This window comes from Gigantopelta aegis, chromosome 5, assembly GCF_016097555.1.
Source record: "Gigantopelta aegis isolate Gae_Host chromosome 5, Gae_host_genome, whole genome shotgun sequence".
In the NCBI taxonomy this organism is placed as follows: Eukaryota; Metazoa; Mollusca; class Gastropoda; order Neomphalida; family Peltospiridae; genus Gigantopelta; species Gigantopelta aegis.
Genome location: NC_054703.1, coordinates 12,315,701 through 12,341,400, shown reverse-complemented (window position 1 = coordinate 12,341,400; position 25,700 = coordinate 12,315,701). Strand labels below are relative to the sequence as shown.

Sequence of the window (25,700 nt, the reverse complement as noted above, 5' to 3'; positions counted from 1 at the left end):
GCCTCCCATACCCCTGTTAACCTTGGTTGCATTCAATTCCATAAGACCCTACCCCAAAAAGACATTTTTCTGGCAGAAACACTGTTAAGAGAAGTGAGTGTTACCTGTATCTGTCGGAGAGCGTTGTCACACTCCTTCTGGCCTGGAGCCGATACCGTGCAGATGTTGATCAGATGGTTGATGCTTTCCGTCACTGCCCTGTAAGGTTACAATATTGAAATTCAATGTCGGGCTAGTAAATAACTACCATTGACATGCCCGATGGCTAGTGATTTTTTTTGGGTCAAATGCTGCAGTTAAGTCTATTTTGTAAATATGAATATCCAGGGGTGCAGAAATGGAAGATATTTAACTAGCCCGCTGGACCAGAACCAACTAAATTTTACTAGCCCGACAGAATTTCGACTAGTCTGCCAGTCTATAGAACAATATATTATTAACAATATTATAATATACAGGGTCTTCCCTTCAAATGAAATATATAGATATAGTGACAAAACATTGTTAATAACACTTGGTAAGGATCAACATCATGTGGAAAACAAAATCAAAAAGACAAATAGACCGTAGGGCTGGTAGTTGCATTTTTTAAATCGTCCGTACGAATTTTTACTCTCATTTGGCGAGCGGGTGAGTACTTTCTGCAGCCCTGCTATCCTGCCCCAACCCAACCCCTCCAATGTTAGCATTTTTAAGCTCTATCTCCCTCTTTAGATGACATACATCTGATTAGTACTATTATTTAGTAAACTTTTATAAACTTAGGGCTAGTAGGGCTAGTGAATTTTTAATCATGGCTAGTGGATTTTATAAAATTTCTAGAAGCCCTGCTCGAAATAGCTGTATTACATCATTTTATGACTTTGGCTGAATAATGATTATAAATTTGTTTTTTAATCCCCAAATTCAACACTGGAAATGTTTTATTTAACGACGCGCTCAACACATTTTATTTACGGTTATATGGTGTCGGATCAAACACATGCTCATTATTACCTGGCTGCTTGAGCCAACAGATTCTTTGCATTTGGAGCATTCGGGTCGGCCGAGACTGACTTCGCTGCGAGTAACAGTTTACTGGAAACCATGGAAACGCTCTTGAGGCCGCCCACGATCTGGTTCTGTGTCTCTACGTCTTTGGAGAGTCCAGCCATCGTGAGCCCCGTGTCGACAAACTCCTGGTATGCGCGACCGTACTGGTTCGAGGATGACGCGAGTCGCTGCGTCGTGTCACGCGACGATGACACGATGTCACTGGCCGCCTGGTTCAACCCCACCGCAGCGTTGTTCATATCTATCTGAACCTCCTGGTACGACTTGCCGGTAGGCGGGAACTACAACGAAATGGGAAAATATAAATACAGTAGATGATAAACTGTATGTTATTTTAAACATACTATTGTATGGGATTAAATAATTTTTGAGGGTCAAATATGATTTATATCCATCTCATGATACGAAAACACCACTAACAGGGCTTTAGATTGTACTAAAGTGGAGGTGATAAATGTTGTACCCAAAATATATATTCCCAAAATAATGTTACTTTAAATTGAAAAAATCTTGAGGCGCTCAGGAAGTTACAGTCACTTGACAGGAAGTAGAGGTACATACAGTCGAAGAATTTAGGCCATCCCACTGGCTGTGGGGACGTTCGGACCAGACTATTAGCCATAGAGGGGGCGGGGGAGTGCAGTGGTTTGAGGACAGGTGATGTTGAAAAGAAAATACTATTATAGTGAATATATATATATTTTTTTTTCTTAAACTAAAACCAATTGAAAAATCATGACGGTTTAGACTTAACAGGAGTAAAGAAAAGTTGTCCATGTAGTACATGCAGGTATTTAAATGCAAGTTTTACATTAGCAGTGAATGCACTTTAAAATAAGTGGAATTTAAAAAAAAAATTACATCGTGAGCATGGGGGTCCAGACCCCTCAACACCCCCTACCCCACCCCCACCCCTTGGGGAACCATGCCTAGTATGGTCACTATGGTAACAATAAGTAATCTGCAGTACCCTTGGTGAGGAGAGAGTCTGGCTGGAGGCTATGATTTTCCAGACCCCTCAACACCCCCCACCCCCGAGGAACCATGCCTGGTGTGGTCACTATGGTAACGATAAGTAATCTGCAGTACCCTTGGTGAGGAGAGAGTCTGGCTGGAGGCTGTGATTTTCCTGATGGTGTTGTCCACATCTCTCTGTCCCGGCAGACAGTTCACGCAGTTGTTCAGAGCCACAGACACCGACTTCGCAACCTGCACAATAAAAATATATACATCATGTTAATTAGTTCACACAGTCAGACAGACAGACAGACAGAGACAGACGCAGTTGTTTAGAGCCACAGACACCGACTTCGCAACCTGCACAATCAAAATATATACATCATGTTAATTAGTTCACACAGTCAGACAGTCAGACAGACAGAGACAGACGCAGTTGTTCAGAGCCACAGACACCGACTTCGCAACCTGCACAATCAAAATATATACATCATGTTAATTAGTTCACATAGTCAGACAGTCAGACAGACAGAGACAGACGCAGTTGTTCAGAGCCACAGACACCGACTTCGCAACCTGCACAATAAAAATATATACATCATGTTAATTAGTTCACACAGTCAGACAGACAGACAGACAGAGACAGACGCAGTTGTTCAGAGCCACAGACACCAACTTCGCAACCTGCCCAATCAAAATATATACATCATGTTAATTAGTTCACATAGTCAGACAGACAGACAGACAGAGACACACAAGACAGACAGAGATAGAAAGAGGGAGAGATTCACTAAAAACAGACAGGAAAAAACCGTCCCTATAGAAATGTAGTATAAGTGTCATAAGAAGTTTAATTTTAAGACTAATTTCTCAATTTCTAGCATTTGTCTTCACATTAAAACTTAAAACACATAAATGAATTCCAAGGGGTGGCAATTGGTGAACTGTAAAAAAAATGGAGAAGAAATCTAGAGGGGTCTCGGAAATTCTAAAAATCCTGACACATTTTGGAGGAAAGGACGATTAAAATGCAAGGAAACACAATATTCCATGAGAGGAAAACAGCTGATCCGAAGAGAAATCCCACCCCTGATTCCGGACGCGTGTCACCTCTGACGTACTGACCTGTGTGAGTCTCTGCTGGTTCTCCGGATTGCTGGGGTCACCCATGGCTTTCTTCGCCTCGTCCAGCAGACGAATGGACTGGATGAGAACCTCATGGGCACTCGAGATGATCGCCTGCCGGACCTCCTGGTCCTGGGACGTGGCCGCCACACCTCGCACCGCAGACGTCAACTCCTTCAGCGCATTCGCCGTGTCACGGGCCGCTATTCCTACATAGTCTTCATTACCCTGGAAAACAAATCATTTAATATTTAGATATTCTTACATAGTCTTCATTACCCTGGAAAACAAATCATTTAATATTTAGATATTCCAATAATAGTCCTCATTACCATAGAAAAAACCTAACAAACCGTTGAGCTATTCCGACATAGTTCTCATTACCCTAAAAGACATCAAGTAACTTTCAACTTTCAACACATATTATACTGCTCATTACCCATAACCAAAAATCAACAATCATTTAACTTTTAGCATTTTCCAAACAAACACAATGTCTATTGGGATCATATGGATCTTTTATATACACCATCCCACAAACAGGGCAGTACATACCACAATCTTTGCAACACCTGTTGCGGAGCACTGCCTGAACGAGAAATAGCCCAAACGGCCCGACGATAGGGTTCGATCCTAGATCGATCCTGCATCAGGCAAGGAATTACTATTAAGCTATGTCCAACCCTCTCAAGAAGGTCAGGGGTTTCACCAATGGCAATTTTTGCCGCTGGATAAATAAAACTGCCATTGGCTGTAGTGATAATTATTATTTTTCATATTTATTACAAAAGTTACTAGCTAAAAATTGCTGTAGGCAGGCTTAGAATTAAATGTCTGGCCTGGGACGTTTAGTTTGTGAGAAATGGAATTAAATGCGAAACCTTAACACAGAAACAAAACGTAAACGTTGACGTCATTGATAGAAAAATAATACCTATATGTTGCCGTTTTATTAGGACAAGATGACATAGAAACTGACCTGGGCGGCTGCAGTCAGTAACTGAGCCATGGAAGATCCAACAGTTTTTGATGTGGTGCTCAGTTTCAGTCCACTCGACTCAGGCTGGAAAATAAACACACACAGAATACATATATATATACTGTGTTCACACTTACACAATTAAATCAATTTAACTATACTCGACTCGGGTTGAAAAATAAACACAACAAATACATATACTATCTTGATACTTACACAGGTTAAAACTAATTTAACTATACTTGACTCAGGCTAAAAGACAAACACAAAAAATATATATACCATGTTCACACTTACACAACTTAAACTAACTTAACTATACTGGGTTAACTAAAACACTTTTGGCTAGAAATAACAAAATCAAAATCAAAATAACAATGGACTACAAGTTTGTTAGGCTGTTGTTAACGCATTAACTGCTTATTCTGATGTCACTGTTACTTCCACTTTATACTAGTTTAACTAAAATAGTTTGTGTTCACACTACATTTTAAACTGTTTTAATTCAACCAGTTTAACTAAACCACAAACTGAAGTGTTTTAGATAGTGAAAAAATCGTGTTCACATTTACATTTTAAATTGTTTTATTTATACCAGTTTAAAGAAACCACATACCGAAGTGTTTTAGCTATACCGGTATGGTGAAGAGATCGCATTCACACCTACATTTTAAACTGTTTTAGTTATACCAGTTTAAATAAACCACATACTGAAGTGTCTTACTCTTAGCTATACCGGTTTAGCTGTACCGATACAGTCAAAAGATAGTGTTCAAGATGGCAGACATGCAAGTAGTAGTTTTCGGCTCATGATAAAATTATAAAATGTGACTGGAATCAAAGGAAAGATTGGTCTGTGGCTGTTAGAAACATTGTGTTAAAAAATATTTGGTTTAAAATGTGACAGTAATTAACAATAATTGTAATTAACAACAATTAAATTTCCATGACATTCATTAAACCATAACGTCATCCCATTGGTCCAGACGTAGCAACTGAAGTTTGTTCAATTCTCGATGAATGTAAAAAATTATGTCGTCAGGGAACGTTATATCTGATGACGTCATTTTATAATGAAGTATAATGAAGTATGACGTTTTAGTGTTATTATTAGCAACTATCATTCAAATTTAATATAAGTATTGTCTGTTATTTCTTTTATATTCATCTGGGTATGAACAAAACAAATCATCCGCAAACTTATGTGAGAATGACTTTGCCAATTCACACAGTTTGCGGGTGATTTGTGACAATGTAGACATTAAAACTGACCGTTTCTCCTGGAATTGGCACCAGTCGTCCCTCTCGCGCCTCCCTCCGAATCTCCTCGAGTTCCCGGTCCAAGTTCTGTACTTGGTCGACCGCGCTGTCCACCTCCAGAGTTCCACACACCTCCTGCGCCTATCATCAACAACAAAACACTGGTCTTATTAAATGTTAACTTTATGATAAAACTGGAGAAAACTGGACGTGTTTTCTCTTTTATAGATACGTAAAATATGACAATTAATAAATTTGGAAACAACACTTTAAATAAAGTGATTAAAAAAAAGAAAGAAAAAAATGTTTTATTTAATGACGCACTCAACACATTTATTTAGGGTTATATGGCGTCAGACATATGGTTAAGGACCACACAGATATTGAGAGAGGAAACCCGCTGTCGCCACTTAATGGGCTATTCTTTTCAATTAGCAGCAAGGGATCTTTTACATGCACTATCCCACAGACAGAATTGTACATATCATGGCCTTTGTTTCACCAGTTGTGGAGCACTGGCTGGAATGAGAAATAGCCCAATGGGTCCACAGACGGGGATCGATCCTGGACCGACCACGCATCAAATGAACGCTTTACTACTGGGCTACGTCCCACCATGAAATAAAGTGATTAAAACCAAAAGAATTGTACAACAACAATGTAACAACATATAGAAATGTATTCCACACATAAAAGTGTCAAGTAAACCAAATGAAAAGTGCAGACCAAAGTAGTGAAGGAAAAAGAAGGCAATTTCAGTCACATGACCGGAACTAGAGGGAGTAGAAGAATTTTAGGCCATCCCATTGGCTGTTGGGATGTTCGGACCAGACTACTAGTCGTAGGGGTAGAGTGCACTATTCTGAGGATAGGTAATGTTGAAAAGCAATATTAACCATGAGCTATAGGTTTAAATGTGTTATACTGCACACTTAGTATTATACTGCACTTAGTATTATACTGCACACTTAGTATTGGGATATTGTAGATGTACTTTTGCAGAATCAAATTCAAATGAGTCTAATTAAACTGTGTTTCTAATTAAACTGTGTTTCTAATTAAACTGTGTTTCTATCTCATGGTCCATTCCTTGACGTGGTGAGGTAGCTTGCATGTCTCAATGACTCGGAGAGCTATGCCAGCTGGAGCATCAGCTCCTGGTACATGGTTCATACAGGCAAGGACTTTTCAAGGACCTACCTTATGTTTTCAAGGACCATAATACAAACCTTAACCAGCCTTTTTCGAAAAATGTTTTTTTAATAGAAAAGAATAGAAATCGTGCGATTTGAGTGCGCTCTCGCCCATGGCGCCAATGTTAATATCCTTGCGACAACAGGAACACACAGCCTTTGACACGTCCTTACTCTCTCTGATAAACACATGTTTTCAACACCACGTTTTGTTAAAAACACACTTTCCACTAGGCATGTTTAAATTTGAACATGTGCTTGCAAAAACTTCAAAATCTAAGTGATTCTGTATCATCTCGCCTGACTATTGTTTGCAGTTCTCAAAACGAGGCTATTACACTCGTCAATAATCGGTAAATCTCGGCTGAGGCATTCGGAACATAGCATTTGTCCCGGGATGGGCCGAGTACATTCGGGTCGCGGAATGTCGCGAGTGCTGGAATGAAAGTGCGAACACGGAAGTAAAAATGCTAAATGTCTTTCGAGATTGTTCCGTAATTTCTGGTTAGTCGCACTGACATGAAATTCAAGCACTTTTCAAGGACTTTTGCACTTTTCAAGCACTTTTTCCCATAAAAGTGAAAATAAGCACTTTTCATTTCAAACTTCTAAATTCAAGCACTTTTCAAGACCGTGCGAATCATGTGGTAGGGTCACCCAAGCTGGACTGGTCAAAAGGTAGAAACTAGACTAATATGGACCAGACAGACAGAGGACATGAGTCAAGAAAGACAACTGTCTAGGAGAAGCAAAATCCAAAATCAAAACTGGGCTGGAGAGGCTCAGAATCCTAGTAAGGAAACTCTCCTAGGAGAAAGCAAACTCCAAACTCAAACCAAGTCCAATGAAGTTAAGAGTACAGAAGCTATGCATCAGCATTAGCGTGGAAACCGAAAGGAAATGTCTGTACATGCACCAAGCTCTATGATATCATCATCAAACTGTGTTCTAAGGTATAAATAACCATTCCTGTACTTGTTGGCTATGTTACCATTTTTTGTTTGTTAAAAATGTCAATAAACGAAGAGAATATTCACCATAATTGTTTGATTTCATATGTGATACCACATATTTTACGTAAATTTCAACATTAAAATGTTATTATTTAGTGGTCAATAAACGTAGAGTATATCCACCAAAAGCATTCAATCTCAGATAAAAAAAAGACAGCAAAATTGATAATTCTACTGAATTTGTAAATTTGAGTATTAAAATATCATTATTTAGTTGTCAATAAACAGATTAAATCCAGCAAAACTGTTCAATCTTATACACAAAAGACAGCGAAACTGAAAATTGTACATCAGTAAATTTCTGTGTTAAAATAAAAGTTAAATAGTTGAAAATGTTAATCAAGGTACAATTTTCACCGAATGTCAACAGGAAAAGTGAAGTTGAGCACAGTGAGAAAAAACAAATATGAGCAGAGCACAGAAAAAAGTAAGTTTGTCACTAATGAAATTCTTGTAAAACTGTATTCTAGGTTACATTTTTTTTTTATTATTATTATTTTCTAAATATTTTTTATTGTCACTAGAACACAAATTTAAAAGACTCCAGATAATTATGAATTTCAAATTACCATAAAAAAAAAAGACCCAAAATTTTACAAACCTTTGCCGACGCTGCTCGTAACTCTGCCAGCGCTGTCGACATGACCTTGACATTGTTGTTCAGCGTTAACACAGCTGATTGGTTGCTGATGGTTGGAGCGGCTGCATTGGCTGCAGCGATCAACTTGCCGGTCGGCTGAAATAAATAAAAAATAATTAATTAATTGATAGATAGAAGAGTTGTAAGATTTAGTAACAGAATATAGTAAAACATTGAACAAATTTGTATTTGTTATGATCTAACTTCTTGTAACATATATATAAGTATTTATGAACATGTGTTGGTAAATTATGCTCAAGGTTATTTGATCTTTCTTAGAATGACTTCTACAGTCCAGACTTATGTTAGTTATATAGACTCACGTGTATGAAGTCCAGACTTATGTTAGTTATATAGACTCACGTGTATGAAGTCCAGACTTATGTTAGTTATATAGACTCACGTGTATGAAGTCCAGACTTATGTTAGTTATATAGACTCACGTGTATGAAGTCCTGGCTGGCGTTGATCAGGTTGAGTTGCGCGGTGGCCGTGTCCTGGCTGCGCTGTACGGCCTTCAGACTCTGAACGAGGTAGGGTATGGCCTCGTTCACGTCTTCACACTGGTGTACGAGGTGAGCCTGCGAGGTCGTGTTGCGGTTCGTCTTGTTCGCCGAGTGAGACGCGTTGATCAGCTGGGTGGCTGCTGCGGCAGCTTGTCTCGCAGCATTCTGGGTTAAAAAAAATTAAAACGTATTAAAAAGAGTTAAACAGTCATTGTTTTCATCTTCAAAAAAAATATAGTATATACCGTATTTTCCCATGTATTATGCACTTTTTTCCCCAAAATACAGGTTAAAAATGGGTGTGTGCATTATACATAACAATACAAAAAAACAACTTTTAAAAATGTCCATAAAAAATCGTCGATCGGTAGTTTACGGTACTTTACAGGTTATTGACAGTGTTCATTACAACTCATTATATTGTGGTTCATGTTTTTTTTCTTGGAATAAATGTTCAAAGTGGGGGATGCGCATTATTTACCGGTGTGCATAATACATTTGAAAATAGGGTAAAAAAAATTGAAGAACATTTTTTTATATATATAATGACAGTGTAATTAAAAAATATTTTGTTAATTAATTGTGGGCTGTTGGACATCAAACATCTAATTCTTACCATTAGTCTTCAGAGAAAACCAACTATAGTTTTCAATGAATAACAATGTAGCTTTTATATGCACTTTCCCACAGACAGGACAGCACATACTATGGCCTTTGATAAACCAGTTGTAGGGCACTGGTTGGGATGAGAGTAAAGTAAAAGTTTTTTATGTTTAACAACACCACTAGAACACATTGATTTATTAATCATCGGCTATTGGATGTCAAACATTTGGTAATTTTTACATATAGTCTTAGAGAGGAAACCTGCTACATTTTCCCATTAGTAGCAAGGGATCTTTTATATGCACCATCCCACAGACAGGATAACACATACCACGGCCTTTGATATACCAGTCGTGGTGCACTGCCTAGAAAGAAAAATAGTCTAATGTGTCCACCGACCGACGGCTTTACCACTGGGACACGTCCCGGGAGTAAAGTAAATAAAAATACGACAAACAGAATGTTGTACCTCTAGTCGATTGATGACTTTGCGTTTAAACTGGTTGCTAGCTGCAGCGTTGGTTGCTGTGCGCAAGTCTTCGGCGGCACTCTTCAAGATAAGCTGCTGGGAGGAGTCATTGGGGCTGGTCGCACATCCCTACACAACACAAAACTTTCAGTTATAAACATACACAATGAAAGAAAAGAAAGAAATGTTTTATTTAACGACACACTCAACTCATTGTATTTACGGTTACATGGTGTCAGACATATGGTTAAGGACCACACAGATACTGAGAGAGGAAACCCGCTGTCGCCACTTCATGGGCTACTCTTGTCAATTCACATTGGAATCATCTCAGGTATAACTTGTTGAACTATAATAGATCGAGTATAGTGTACACAGGGTAAGGCTTGGGATACTGGAATCTATACTATAATATATCGAGTATAGTGTACACAGGGTGTCTTGGGATACTGGAATCATCTCAGGTAACTCTTTGAACTATAATATATCGAGTATAGTGCACACAAGGTAAGGCTTGGGATACTGGAATCTATACTATAATATATCGAGTATAGTGTACACAGGGTGTCTTGCGATCTCAGGTATAACTTTTTGAACTATAATATATCGAGTATAGTGTACACAGGGTAAGGCTTGGGATACTGGAATCTATACTATAATATATCGAGTATAGTGTACACAGGGTAAGGCTTGGGATACTGGAATCTATACTATAATATATCAAGTATAGTGTACACAGGGTGTCTTGGGATCTCAGGTATAACTTTTTGAACTATAATATATCGAGTATAGTGTACACAGGGTGTCTTGGGATACTGGAATCATCTCAGGTATAATTGTTTGAACTATAATATATAGAATATAGTGTACACAGGGTAAGGCTTGGGATACTGGAATCTATACTATAATATATTGAGTATAGTGTACACAGGGTGTCTTGGGATACTGGCATCATCTCAGGTATAATTGTTTGAACTATAATATATAGAATATAGTGTACACAGGGTAAGGCTTGGGATACTGGAATCTATACTATAATATATCGAGTATAGTGTACACAGGGTGTCTTGGGATCTCAGGTATAACTTTTTGAACTATAATATATCGAGTATAGTGTACACAGGGTGTCTTGGGATACTGGAATCATCTCAGGTATAATTGTTTGAACTATAATATATAGAATATAGTGTACACAGGGTAAGGCTTGGGACACTGGAATCTATACTATAATATATCGAGTATAGTGTACACAGGGTAAGGCTTGGGATACTGGAATCTATACTATAATATATCGAATATAGTGTACACAGGGTGTCTTGGGATACTGGAATCATCTCAGGTATAACGTTTTGACCTATAATATATCGAGTTCGTACCTTGGCTGCCTCCACGAGGTTGGCCGTTGCGTCTGCGAGTTGTTTGGCGGCCGCCAGGAGACGTTTCTGCATCTCCGAGTCAGTGTGGCCCTCCGCCTGAACCCGGATAGCACTCACCAGCTGAGATGTGGCCTGCAAATAACACAGTCAGACTGAGTCAAACACACAGTAATCATTGGAATTAATAAGTGAATGAGTGAGTGCGTGCGTGAGTGAGTGAGTGTGAGTGAGTGAGCGAGCGAGTGACTGAGTGACTGAGTGAGTGAGCGAGTGACTGAATGAATGAATGAATGAGCCTGCAAATAACATAACAAGACTGAGTCAAACACAGTAATAACTTTGAAATAATCATCCGTGAACCAGTTAATAACATAACCAGACGGAATCTAACACGTACACTATCACACAAACATGTGTAACACTGGGCCAACAAAACCCATAATCAAACCATGTTAAAGGCATACTGTCACGGATTTAAGGATCGTATTGCTCTAAAAATGGATAATAAATATAAATTACATTAATTGTTGAAAAATCAAATCTAGCTATCGGATCACCGTAACTGAACCATGGTGGAGTGAAATCCATGTCATCCCTCTTGGCAATTTTAGTTTTTGAATTATGGACCATTGCCATAATCCAATTATTTTTACAAAATGCCATTAATAAATGGAGTATGGTGGTTATGAAGATGGTTGAATAAAGTACATTTAGGGACAAATCAAATTATTTTTGTTGAGGTAATACTTTGTTAGACCATTAAATAGGTCAATGGTCTGTGACAATATGCCTTTAAATGTAAAACAATTAGCAACAGACCTCGACATGAATAATTTAAATTAAGGGCAGTGATAAGATATTACCATAATGAGCACTAATATTTAATCTTTTGTTGTACTAAATCATATGCTAAGGGTAATTAAAAATATTTTCCATGAACTAGTCTCAGGAGAGTGATGGGGACTCACAGTGATAGCTCCCCTTACATGGCAAGGTCATACTCACAAAGTCATAATCGAGGAAACATGAAGACATTAATAGAGATTATTATATAAGCTTGTGTGTTGTACTGATTTTATGAAAAGAGTGTCAGGATTTTTTAATAATATGTGAATCCTGACACGAGTTTCGTAAAATCAGTACGACTCGCACGTGAGTGTAATGATTTCTTTATTATCCATATTATTATTATTGTTTTCTTTATGAATAACAAGGACAGTCTCAAAATGTTTTAACCACTAAAAGGAACCGACGAAATGACGTCATATTTCAAATGCAAAGTCTGAGTTAGGACTGGAGAAGCAACATCATGTTATGATGTCACTTCCCAAAATTACGTCATTAGACATGTTATTATGCGTGCTTTGTATGATTATTATTAACTCGGTTATGTTGAACCATGCGGATAATAAAACATAGTGTTAACATATTCTACAATCAGGAAATACAAAATGATTACTTCCAGCGTAAAGACCTAGTATGTTAATACAATGTATGTGTACACACCTGCGCCAGGTAACGAGCCTGTTTGACCATCTCGTGGGCGTCGCCAACACTGCTGAACAGTCGGTCAGTGACGGTGATTATCTGATCTACTGCTTCCTCATGCTGCTCCTGGGCCTGTGGCAAACATTAGTAAAATTAAAATTAAAATTAATTTAAATCTTGTAAATAGAACATTGTTGTTATTTCCCAAACACTTTTTCTTATTATTTGTAGGTCAAGCAAAACTAAAATCGATACCCTTTCCCCTCTATTTTTAATTCAGGCTGGAAGAGTGTACAAAAAGATATTTTACCCTAACAAGGCCTCGCAGCATTCTTCCTATGTAAATTAAAATAAATGAAAAACAGATTTCTAAATAAATAACAGAACCTCCAGTTTTCTTCAAATGAAAAATTAAAATGAAAAGCTGCATGGCCCTGTGCTCACAAAACCCTTTTTCAGTCAACTTTAACACCATGGGAACATTATATCATTAAAGATTTGAATCCATAGTCCATCACATCTGCCTACAAAAATATTTTTTGTAAATAATTTCAGTTTGGTTTGAAAAGAAAAGTAAAAGTGTTTTAGAAATAACCACAAAATTACTATTTTTGTGTGCAATTTAGAAAATAATTGGCTCAGAAATAAATAACGTGTAGTAAATTCCATAGTATGATAAAATGCATTCCCCATGGGACAGACTATAAGCTCCAGCCCAGATAAGTAAATATGTATCTTACCCAAACAGGGCCTCCCACCTTCTTAATATGTAAATCAAGTTAAAATTAAATGTAGACAACAAAATCAATATCTCACCCTAACAGGGCCTCCCGCCTTCTTGATATGTTGCAGCAGATCGTTGAGAGACTTGGTCACCGCGGTCGCAGCTCCACCCAGGTCCTGCAACGCGACGTCGTCCTTACACGCCGACTGCGCAGCCTCGACGATCCCTTCCACGGACTTCGCTACCAGCTTGGCTGCCTCTATCAGCTGTTCCTGACACGCCGGGCTGCCGATAGTCGGGGCCACAACCTGAGGTGAAGTGAAATGTGTTTAGTTTAACGATACCACTAGAGTGCATCGACTACTTCGCTACCAGCTTGGCTGCCTCGATCAGCTGTTCCTGACACGCTGGACTGGGGCCACAGAAGATGAAGAAGTTTGTTTTGTTTATCGACACCACTAGAGCACATTGATTTATTAATCATCGGCTACTGGATGTCAAACATTATGGTCATTTTGACACAGTAATAGAGGAAACCCGCTACATTTTTCAATTAGTAGCAAGGGATCTTTTATATGCACCATCCCACAGACAGGACAGCACATACCACGGCCTTTGATATACCAGTCCTGGTGCACTGGCTGTGACGAGAAATAGCTCAATGGGCCCACTGATGGGGATCAAACGAGCACTTTACCACTGGGCTACACCCCGCACCCCCTCTTACCTTAACTCTAACAAGGAGGAAGTAACTCTAACAAGGAGAAGGTAACTCTTACCTTGGTGCAGGCGACGAGCTGTGAGGTGGCGAGTGCACACTGCGTGGCCGAGCTGATTACTTTGTTCTGTAGTCCCTGGTCCTCTGTCTTGCTGGCCACATTCTTCGCCTTCAGCACCAGAGACGCCGTCGCATTGGCAACAGCCTTCGCCAACGACAGAAGAGTTTCCTGAAACACAACACAATCACAAAAACCATTACTTTCTGTTTTGTGTATTTCATCTCAGGTCTGCAAGAATAAAAAATATGAAATTGGCAACAGCCTTCGCCAACGACAGAAGAGTTTCCTGAAACACAACACAATTACAAAAACCATTACTTTCTGTTTTGTGCATTTCATCTCTAACCTCCTAAATTTTTTACAAAAAACATTTATAGGATATTAAACAAGCTTCCATTTCGTATTATGTTTATCTCCCAAGTGAAATAATTTTCACAAACATTTATTTAACAAGGGACATAAACATGATATGAAATGATAAGAGTTTAAGATCATATTTATTACCTATAATTGATTTTAATTTATATAATAATCACTGATGTGGTTTGACCGACATTTCCTTAAGGCTGTAGTGTGTCAATCGATGATGTCAGATTGTGCCAATTTGATATGTACTAAGGTCTCACTACACAGATGTCATCTGCCATTGAAACCCATGTTAAACTGCCCAACTTCAAGCGAAGATTGCCCATAGAACGGTATTAGGTCAGGTCAGATCATAGGGCTTTATGTGCACATTCAGAGCAAGCTGTTGTAGCGCACGCCTGTCCTTGGCACAAGAGCCGACCTCGGCCGGTTCTTCTGTCCAGGACAGGAAAGGTGGGGGTGGGAAGGAGGAGGGACCGCCTGTACTGGCAGGTGCAAGGGAGCACCAGCAGCCCGACAGTGGTCAGTAACAGGCTTTATTGTAAAGTTAACCTTTAAATGCTGACTGGCTGGCCACGTACCTGGAATGCCTTGTCTAGATCTTGAACGGTTTCCCCAACCTCTTCCATCACCTGTTGACTGGCCTCGCCGATCTTACTGGCCGCCGCTAACAGATTCTGTCGCGGCTGTAAACATACACAATACATTATCAGACAACACACACAGACATGTAATGGCTGTACATGACCAGACAACACACACAGACACGTCGCGACTGAAAACACAAACAATACATGATCAGACAACACACACAGACACATTGTTATAATACTGCATTTGTCACTGCAATAGGTTTGTCATGAGTTATTCCTCTTGCTTTAATAATGTGTTGTACTAAGGTGATCACACAGTTTCTGCACAGTAGAAAGTAAAAATATTCCCAGAATTGTTCTCTTTTTTTTCACTTAGAATTATTTTTTATTGTAATTTGCAGATACCTTTTCTTCTGGGTTTTTTACTACGATTGTCGGAAACTGGTTGGGACGGGAGAAAAAACTATACCATGGTTTTTGATATACCAGGCAAGGGACACTGGGTGGAGCTGGGGGAAAAGTGGCTAATTTAACCTGAAGTTTAAATCCTAAATGTAGGAACCATTTTGAATAGAAATTAGCAACTGACCCATCTATAGTCCGTCCCATCGTCAAATAAAGTTTGGTCTGACGTAAGAAAAACAGTAAAAGTATCTTGGAAATAACAAAACAAAAAACCTAACTATTCTTGGGTGCAATTATGAAAATAATCAGCTTAGAAATAAATAACTTGGAAGTATATTCCATAGTATCAAAAAAGGCATTCCCTGTGGGAAGAACTATAGTTACGGACAGTGTGGGCCCTTGTAAGACTACTGTGTGTTTCACTCACCTCCTGACTGCCTGGCTGTGCGGCACTGAGTAGGCTGGAGAAGGCGCCCGCCAGACGTCTGGCCGCATCCATCAGACGGTCGCCGGACTGGGAGTCTTCCTGTAGCGCGGCCAGCACCTTGACGTCCCGGCTCAGATCAGGCATGTTGGACGAGCTGAAACATCACATCTTAATCATTACACATCGTTTTGTTTACCAACACAACTACAGTATATTTATTAATTACAACTCATATTCATGTTGGATGAGCTGAAACATCAAATCTTAATCGTTACACATCGTTTTGTTTACCAACACAACTACAGTATATTTATTAATTACAACTCGTATTCATGTTGGACGAGCTGAAACATCACATCTTAATCATTACACATCGTTTTGTTTACCAACACAACTACAGTATATTTATTAATTACAACTCGTATTCATGTTGGATGAGCTGAAACATCACATCTTAATCATTACACGTCGTTTTGATTACCAACACAACCATATAAGAGATTATTATACGAGCTTGTGGGTGCCGTACTGATTTTACAAAACAAGTGTCAGGATGAATACTAGAACAGGCAACAACATACATTTGATTGATGGCCGATCCAACAGCAGTGTAATCAATTTCATCCTCCTTGCCAGAGGTCAAGGTCACGAGCTGAGCGGTCGCAGCATTCATGGCCGACAGCTGGGCTCCAACTTTCTGTCGATTCAGGTCCAGCTGGTTCTCCCGCCATTTCACAGAGTGCTGAACAGAAAGACGGAAAAGAAACATTATTATAATGGATGGTTTAACTTTAAAAACATATTGTTTGTTGTAAAAGGAAGGAAGGAAATGTTTCATTTAACGATGCACTCAACACATTTTATTTATAGTTATATGGTGTCAGGCATATGGTTAGGAAAGAAAGAAAGATTTTTTTTATTTAACGACGCACTCAACACATTTTATTTATGGTTATATGGTGTCAGACATATGGTTAGGAACAACACAGATATTTAGAGAGAAAACCTGCTGTAGTCACTTCATGGGCTACTCTTTTCGATTAGCAGCAAGGGATCTTTTATATGCACCATCCCACAGACAGAATAACACATACCACAGCCTTTGATATGCCAGTCGTGGTGCACAGGCTGAAGCGAGAAATAGCTCAATGGGCCCATCGACGGGGATCGATCCCAGACCGACTGCGCATCAAGCAAACACTTTAACACTGGGCTATATCCCGTCCCTTGTTGTAAAAGATTGTTTTGTTTAATGACACCACTAGAGCACATTGATTTACGAACCATCGATTACTGGATTTGAAACATTTGGTTATTCTGACAGTCTCACAGAGGAAACCTGCTATATTTTTCCATTAATAGCAAGGGATCTTTTATATGCACAGACAGGATAGCACATACCATGACGTTTGATATACCAGTTGTGGTGCACTGGCTAGAACGAGAAATAGCCCAATGGGCCCACCGACGGGGATAGGTCACAAACCGACCGCGCATCAAGCAGGCGCTTTACCACTGAACTACATCCCGCCCCGAATGAATGAATGGTTTAATGACACCCCAGCACAAAAAATACATCGGCTATTGGGTGTCAAACTATGGTAATTGAGGAACTGGATGTATGCACCATAAATATATCAAGTAATTTCTGAAGACAATTTTTAAATTACTACATCTAATTAATTATAAATTGAAGATATTATACTGACAGTATGAAAATACAACAAAAAAACAGAGTGTCAAACTTGTCTGCCTAATAAACTATAATTAAAATTAATAAAAACTGAAAAGTATATTTTATTTTTTAAAATGGTAATTATGAAGTATTTAAGAAACATTGTGAGCAGTTGTATGATTTATCTGATAATTAGGGTTTTTTCAAATATTGAAATATAATTGCTTGAAAAAGATTAATTCAATTGTCATTTCATTTTTTTTTTTTCTTCCATCTATTTTTAAAACTCTTTCTCCTTCCATTTTTATAAAAAAAAAAATTAAACTCTTTCACCACTAAGTTTTACAGTCTTGACCTTCCCTGCACACTGAGTTTAAATAGCAGATTTATGATCATGTTTGTTAAAGGATAAAACTACTTCTTTTATCATTAATTTTAGTTATAGGCTATACATTTCCAGAAAGGTGAATGGATGGCTGTCTAGATAAAAAAATAATACTTTAAAAATGTTAGATTTAACAGGTATAAATCTGGTAATTACAGGTAAACTATGCATATTACTCGCCTATTTGAGTAGGTAGGACTGGTAATTAAAAAAAAAAAACAGTACAAATGTTTTTCTTGTTGGATAATTAATTAATTAACATTCCAGTTATAATTTTAAAATATATATTTACAATGCTTTTGCAAAATTAAGCTTTCATTTCATCAACAGAAATATCATACCACACACCCCTTGTTGTTAGCAGGATCTGTATCACGCTTTTTTTTTGGCATTCATGTTGGTAAATTACACAATTTTTCCATACACTGTATTGGAATAAAATAGCGAAAAGTACTCTATGGCGTTTGTGTTGACGTCAAACACTTTTACGGGCCCCGGATTTTTAGTAAACGTTGATCTGCAGGTAACCGAATATGGCTCATGTGTCCAGGTAAACTCAGGCGCGTGGTAAAACAGTGGCAAGTCATCTTGTAACTCGTCATCGGTATCATTTTCTTCTAAATTGCCATGTTTAATGACATTTCGTTCACGATCGCCAATCTCGATTAAATCAAATGCACCAAAGTCCATAATATCCCACATTTCATCATCGGAAAACCCGTCATCTGAATCGCAACCATTGTTTTCAACAGACGAAATTTCGTCACCTCGGTTCATGTTTAATTACAGTCAGAATATCAGTATAAACTTGGAAAAACTCGTTCAAAATTCGCTAGAACATGGGCGCAGCCATTACAGTGTATCACATGGCAGCTATGGTCGCGCGAGATTTTATCTAATTATAATATTGACGCGTCACTCGGCGCCAAATATGAACAGGTGTTACAAGCCGCTAAACCGGCCTGTCGTGGTGAGAGGCACTGGTATCGCAAGCCGGTATACCGGCCTGTCGTGGTGAAAGAGTTAAAACAGACAAAAAAACAAAAACAACCTGCCACCCCACCCCCACCCCACTCCCCCAACAACTTACTGCGTCTGCTCCCAGCTTAGGAACTTCACCTCTCTTCTGCAAGTCGCTGTGTGCCGCATCCACGGCCGAAATACCTTCCTCTATAGTTAGTAGCAGCGCCCTCTGAGCCTGGGTCAACCCATGCTGTTCCGCACTGCGCCCCTGGAAATAAAACATTTCATATAAACATACGCAGATAGGTATTATGTGTATTATGTGTATTATGATCTGTCCTACAGGACTGCAGAAAGTACTTGCCCCGCTCGCCAAATGAGAGTAAAAATTCTTACAGACGATTTAAAAAATGCAAATACGGTTTATCTGTCTATTTTTATTGCATTTGACATGTGATGTTAATCACTTAACAAGTGTTATTAATAATGTTTTGTCAGTATATCTATATATTTCATTTGAAGTGAAGACACTTTATATTATAATATTGTTAATAATATACATGTATTGTTCAAAAGACTGGCGGACAAGCAGAAATTCTGGAGGGCTAGTAAATTTTAGTTGGTTCTGGTTCGGCAGGCTAGTTAAATATTTTCCATTTCTGCACCTCTGGTCCTGTCACAATACATGTACATGTATGTATCATAAAATACAGTGAAACCCTCCAAACTGGACACTCTGTAACGTGGAATTCCCTCAAAACTGAAGAATTTTCATGGAACCTACAGAAAACTTTTCTAAACCGGATACTCCTTAAAACAAGACTTTTTACTCGATTCCCATTGGTGTCCAGTTTAGCGGGGTTTTACTGTATACTGCTTACAGTAGTGTCAACAGTATGTAGAAGATTTCTAACAAAATAGTGACAACTTGTGATGAAACATGGAGTTTATAATTTAAGCCTTGAGACCTATGGATCGCCTTTGTTGTATTAAAGTTTATTTAGAGGTATCAGTCCCTTTATTTTTCACAACTATAAACATTGCTAAGAGAACAAATTGAAGACAAGAGATCAATGATAAGGACTTGAAATACACAAGTTACAGAATTTCATAATATGAATTATTATTTAACTTTTGAAAAATAATGTACTGGTATACTGGTAATAACATACATTAATGGTAAAGAGCACTGCAGAGGCAAGTATAAAAACAATTTGAAATGAAGTTTAAGAATGCTGTGAAATTTATATCTTTTTTAATGTTTATTATCCAAAAGTGTCTTACGGCAATGTTAAGAAAATATGGAGCCTTAAACACAGAAAACAATTAATTATTATCTATATCAAATGTAAGAAAGCCCTGCAAAAACTGATCATTTTGCTTTACTATTAGCATTAATCCTCAAAAACCAATATTTGTTTTCATAACAAGCAAGAAGTAAAGAAGTAGGCCACAGAAACAGAGATTGGATACACCAGAGACAGGAAATAGTCAATATTGCTTGTCTAGCAGTTAACATGGGAGAGGCCAAGAATTTTTATTTTGCACACCATGCTTTCGTAAAATCCATAAAATAGAAAACACTACCTATTAAATGCATATTGCATATTATACAAGAAAATAACATGCACACCAAAAAATAGCCCTCCTCCCCCCCACCGTAATTCTGACTCCATTAGCAGTAAGGGATCTTTTATATACACTTTCCTACAAACAGGAGAGCGCATACCACAGCCTTTAACCAGTTGTGGTGCACTGGTTAGAACGAGAAAAAAACAATCAGTTGAATGGATCCACCGAAGTGGTTCGATCTACATAAAAAAATAGACATATATTTCCATGTTTATATTCATTTTAGAGTCAAGCACACTATATGGAAGGAAGAAAATGTTTTATTTAACGATGCACTCAACACATTTTATTTACGGTTATATGGCGTCGGGACATATGGTTAAGGACCACACAGAGATTGAGAGAGGAAAACCCGCTGTGGCCACTTCATGGCCTACTTTTTTCGATTAGTAGCAAGGTATCTTTTATATGCACCATTCCACAGACAGGATAGTACATACCACGGCCTTTGTTACACCAGTTGTGGAGCACTGGTTGGAACAAGAAATAGCCCAATGGGTCTACCTACGGAGGTGGATCCTAGACCGACCACGCATCAAGCAGATGCTTTACTACTGTGTTATGTCCCACCCCAAGCACACTACAAACACAGGTCTACAAACACAGGTCTACAAACACAGGTCTGTGATATTTATCCAGAACTGTCCCAAGCCTTAACACACTTTAATACTTAACCTTTGTGGGCCATAAAGATAAAGATTGTGAACACGGCAATCATTACCATTCCACTAACATGCAGTTTATTGACAGACAGCACACACCAAACCTGTCTGTTGAAATATAACCTTACTTTGGAGATTTATGGATTTAATCACTATACAATAAACAGTCAGCGAAGTCCTGTAGTCTTAAAATAAATATACATAAAAGGCAGTGATATCTGACAATTATAACAGAATAACTATTTTATCAAATGTATTTTGAATAACTCATATAAAAAAGTTTGTTTTGTTTAAGGACACCACTAGAGCACATTGATTAATTAATCATCTGCTATTGGATGTCAAACCCATGTAAAATTGATAGAGATGGATTTTTTTTTATTAGAACACATTTTCTTGATTACAAATTTGTAAACAGTATGTTGAATAAAACGTTCTGTTACAACTGAAAATTATGACTTTGTTGTTCAGTATATAATTAAATTTACATTATATTCATTACAATTTAAAGCCATCCCATTGGTCGAAATGTAGCAATACGAGTTTCATGAAATCTCGAATGTAAAAATAGTCTTGTCATGGAACATAAAATATCTGATGATGTCACTTTACACCAAGTATTTTTTAATTTTAATTATAAGGATTGTCTGTTATTTTTGTTATGTTCATGAATGAATGAATGAATGTTTAACGACACCCCAGCACGAAAAATACATCGGCTATTGGGTGTCAAACTATGGTAATGTTATGTTCATATGCGTATGAAAAAAAAAATTCATCCTGAAGTATTTTTCAAATTTAATTATAAGGATTGTCTGTTATTTCTTTTATGTTCATCAGAAAGGGTATCTGCCAGTGCACAGCATCAGATTATAATTTTTTTTGTTCCTACCCCAGTGAATGTAAAAGAAATAACAGACCATATAATGCTAGGATCAGACTACCAACTGTCACGACGAAGTTGACCAACTTGCCAAACTCACGACTTCTATGACTGTCCATGACTAGTCTGAGCGCTCTTACAACTCGATTCTCATCATATACAACTCCTACGACCAATTAGTCGGTTATCTGAGCACACCCATTGTAAGTTGGGAGTTGGGGGAAATGACAACACAACTGTCAAGTTGGCCAACTCCATCATGACAGATGATAGTCTAAGCCTAGCATTAAACAGGATTAGCTCTGCTACTTGCCAAATTCACCAACTGCAAATTTTTAAAAACAAATGGCAATTTTTTTTTTTTAAATAAAATTTGGTGAACAAAATTAGTGCAACATTGATATTTTATGGAAAATAACTATGCGTTTTGCATTTTTGAGATAATTTGTAAAACTTTTCTGATCAGCCAGAGCAAGCCCTTATTAAATGATTATAGGTTAGCACACACTAGACAAGACCGACGACACTAACATGGGGGGCCGCATGTCCACTGTGCACAAGATGCGTTTCGTGCGCTGTCTGAACCTTCTGCATGGAGCCCATCGTGAACTGGTTCTCGCCCTGCCCCGACGTCCGCAACACGGCCGGGATCGCCACCGACCCAGACTCAGGGTGAGTCAACCTTAGATGTCTGGTGCTGGATGATGGTCGCCCTGTCAACAGAGGAATAGAGTCAGTTTATACTATATGAGTGAGTGAGTGAGTGAGTGACTCTAGGTGAGACACCTTTGATGTCTGGTGCTGGATGATGGTCGCCCTGTCAACAGAGGAATAGAGTCAGTTTATACTATATGAGCGAGCGAGTGAGTGAGTGACTCTAGGTGAGACACCTTAGATGTCTGGTGCTGGATGATGGTCGCCCTGTCAACAGAGGAATAGAGTCAGTTTATACTATATGAGCGAGTGAGTGAGTGAGTGACTGAGTGACCGGGTGAGTCACCTTAGACGTCTGGTGCTGGATGATGGTCGCCCTGTCAACAGAGGAATAGAGTCAGTTTATATTATATGAGCGAGTGAGTGAGTGAGTGACTCCGGGTGAGTCACCTTAGATGTCTGGTGCTGGATGATGGTCGCCCTGTCAACAGAGGAATAGAGTCAGTTTATACTATATGAGTTAGTGAAGGAAGGAAATGTTTTATTTATCCACGCACTCAACACATTTTATTTACGGTTATATGGTGTCGAACATATGATTACGGACCACACAGATAGAGAGAGGAAACCTGCTGTCTCCACTTCATGGGCTACTGTTTTTGATTAACAGCAAGGGATCTTTTATATGCACCATCCCACAGACAGGATAGTACATACCACTGCCTTTGTTACACCAGTTGTAGAGCACTGGCTGGAACAAGAATCTGACACCTCAATTTCTGTCAATGACCCTCTATGTGTCTTCTACAGGGTAAATGTTACGTTTACACACAAGAACATCCGACTTACTTTGCAGGAGCCACAGTGTCTTCGAACATCATCGAGTTCTCATCGCCATCAATTCCGAGGTGATCCTTGGCTTGCTTCTACAAACAACAAATTGTAAATCATACAAAAAGATTATTTACAATTACAAAACATTTATAAATATATACATTCAGGGTTTCTGCCAAAGGGTAAAACGGGTATGGCGCAGTATCCAAATTTGTTTGCAGATTTTTCTTTTTTTAAGTCAACCTTTTGACAAAATTAATTACTCTCATCATTACTGTATGATTTTCTTAACCCTAACTCTAAACGTAACCCATTTTCTTTTTGGGGAGGAACTCCATACCCCCTATTTACTGTGGTTGCATTCAATTCCATAGCGCCATACCCAAAACTTTCTTTCTGGCAGAAACACGACACTCAACGCCTGCAACACACCAAGGCTGAAAATTAATTATGTGGAGTGGGAAGAAATGTTAACTTCTCAAATTTGAATATGAAAGTAAATGATTAAAATTTAGAAACAACTACATGTATTATCCTTATTAGATTTATTGGGAGGGATGTAGCCAGTGATAAAGCGCTCGTCTGATGCGAAGTCGGTCTGGGATTTTATTTCCTTCATCATGACTCAGTGGCCCTTGGGCCCATTTCTTTTCTTGCTTCATCATGACTAGTATATCAAAGGCTGTGGTATGTGTTATCCTGTCTGTGGGGTGGTGCATATAAAAAAAATCCTTGCTACTAATGGAAAAATGTAGTCGGTTTCCTCTCAGCCTTTAATTTGACCGTAACCAAGTCAAAACACAGTAATTAAAGTTAATATATAGAGGATTAGTCATGAGTATTTTTTAATATGGAAAATATCAACCGAGTCTATGTTAATCGGTATTTGTCGACACTGATATTTTACATATTAAAAAACACGAGTAGCAAATTCTATTTATCTTATAACACTTCTAAAATAACATTTTAATAAATGTTTTAGTAAATTAGAGAACTAAAGTTGCCGCCATCGGTAATATGACGTCATCACGATTAGTTTGATGTCATGCATTTTATCTAAATCTTTGAAAATGTTACACTTAGGTATACAGATCTTGTTGGCTTGTAAGGAAATGACCCATCTACAGAAAAACATGATCTAGAAATCTTGCAAATTTGCATACCATTATTAACCGGGTTAATACACTAAATTATCACATGGGTTTATGACATGGATATCATAGATAAGTTACAGGACAATTTAAAAAGCTAAATTTGAAAATCAAATAAATGTATACATTTCTTTAAACATCAGTTTATATTGAGGGTGGGGATGGGAGCTGGAGAGAGGGGTTGCATTTCTGTACTCCATCACTGAACTCCATCCTGTTCCCTTTGTACGTATAGTTTTGATTCTTTGGTAGCTTTTATATAACTTCCTGTTCAAACTGTTAATACATAAATAAATGTAGCAAGTGACTCCTATGCAACACACAACATGTTTATATGGGCAGTGTAAATAACCACTTAATGAGATACACATATCACTTAAAAACACATGTACAGCCGATTGCCACTCTCAGTTTAGAACCCAACACTACACTATACACTTGTATAGTGAAACCCATTTAAACCGGACACCCACGGTACCAAGTAAACTGTCTGAGTTTAAGAGGTATTCAGTTTAGGGAGGTTGTTCTGTACAGGCATCCAATATACACCATCCCACAGACAGGGTAGTACATACCACGGCCTTTGTTACACCAGTTGTGGAGCATTGGCTGGAACAAGAAATAGTGTTTCTGCCAGAAATAATGTTTTGGGTATGGCGCTATGGAATTGAATGCAACCACAGTCAACAAAAAAGAAAATGGGTAAGTGTTAAGAAAATCATACAGTAATAATAAGAGTAATTAATTTTGTCAAAAAATTAACTTTAAAAAATGAAATATGCGAAAACATTTGGGTATGCACCATACCCGTTTTACCCTCTGGAAGAAAGCCTAGCCTCCGTGAATTGAAAGTTTGGATATGGGTTATGCAAAACCAAATTCAGGTAAGCCATTTAATTTTT

At 38.2% G+C, this 25,700-nt stretch overlaps 2 protein-coding genes across 2 annotated transcripts in view; both read right to left on the bottom strand.

Annotated features, from left to right (window-relative positions):
* LOC121373262 (talin-1-like) overlaps positions 1 to 23,739 on the bottom strand; it is a 101,876-nt gene extending 78,137 nt beyond the window's left edge. Inside the window, exons 1-19 of the mRNA XM_041499784.1 lie at positions 23,663 to 23,739; positions 22,691 to 22,872; positions 19,110 to 19,250; positions 16,541 to 16,701; positions 15,960 to 16,113; positions 15,116 to 15,220; positions 14,169 to 14,336; positions 13,482 to 13,697; positions 12,684 to 12,797; positions 11,178 to 11,309; positions 9,802 to 9,930; positions 8,664 to 8,891; positions 8,182 to 8,316; positions 5,387 to 5,515; positions 4,115 to 4,198; positions 3,136 to 3,363; positions 2,143 to 2,262; positions 997 to 1,334; positions 105 to 198 (exon numbers count right to left, since the gene is read on the bottom strand). Of these exons, the coding sequence (XP_041355718.1) occupies positions 105 to 198; positions 997 to 1,334; positions 2,143 to 2,262; positions 3,136 to 3,363; positions 4,115 to 4,198; positions 5,387 to 5,515; positions 8,182 to 8,316; positions 8,664 to 8,891; positions 9,802 to 9,930; positions 11,178 to 11,309; positions 12,684 to 12,797; positions 13,482 to 13,697; positions 14,169 to 14,336; positions 15,116 to 15,220; positions 15,960 to 16,113; positions 16,541 to 16,701; positions 19,110 to 19,250; positions 22,691 to 22,762 (2,748 nt within the window). The 5' untranslated portion in view covers positions 22,763 to 22,872; positions 23,663 to 23,739. The remainder of the gene's footprint in view (positions 1 to 104; positions 199 to 996; positions 1,335 to 2,142; positions 2,263 to 3,135; positions 3,364 to 4,114; positions 4,199 to 5,386; positions 5,516 to 8,181; positions 8,317 to 8,663; positions 8,892 to 9,801; positions 9,931 to 11,177; positions 11,310 to 12,683; positions 12,798 to 13,481; positions 13,698 to 14,168; positions 14,337 to 15,115; positions 15,221 to 15,959; positions 16,114 to 16,540; positions 16,702 to 19,109; positions 19,251 to 22,690; positions 22,873 to 23,662) is intronic.
* LOC121372948 (talin-2-like) overlaps positions 22,843 to 25,700 on the bottom strand; it is a 32,382-nt gene continuing 29,524 nt past the window's right edge. Inside the window, exons 12-14 of the mRNA XM_041499385.1 lie at positions 23,663 to 23,739; positions 23,264 to 23,294; positions 22,843 to 22,872 (exon numbers count right to left, since the gene is read on the bottom strand). Coding sequence (XP_041355319.1) covers positions 22,843 to 22,872; positions 23,264 to 23,294; positions 23,663 to 23,739 — 138 coding nt within the window. The remainder of the gene's footprint in view (positions 22,873 to 23,263; positions 23,295 to 23,662; positions 23,740 to 25,700) is intronic.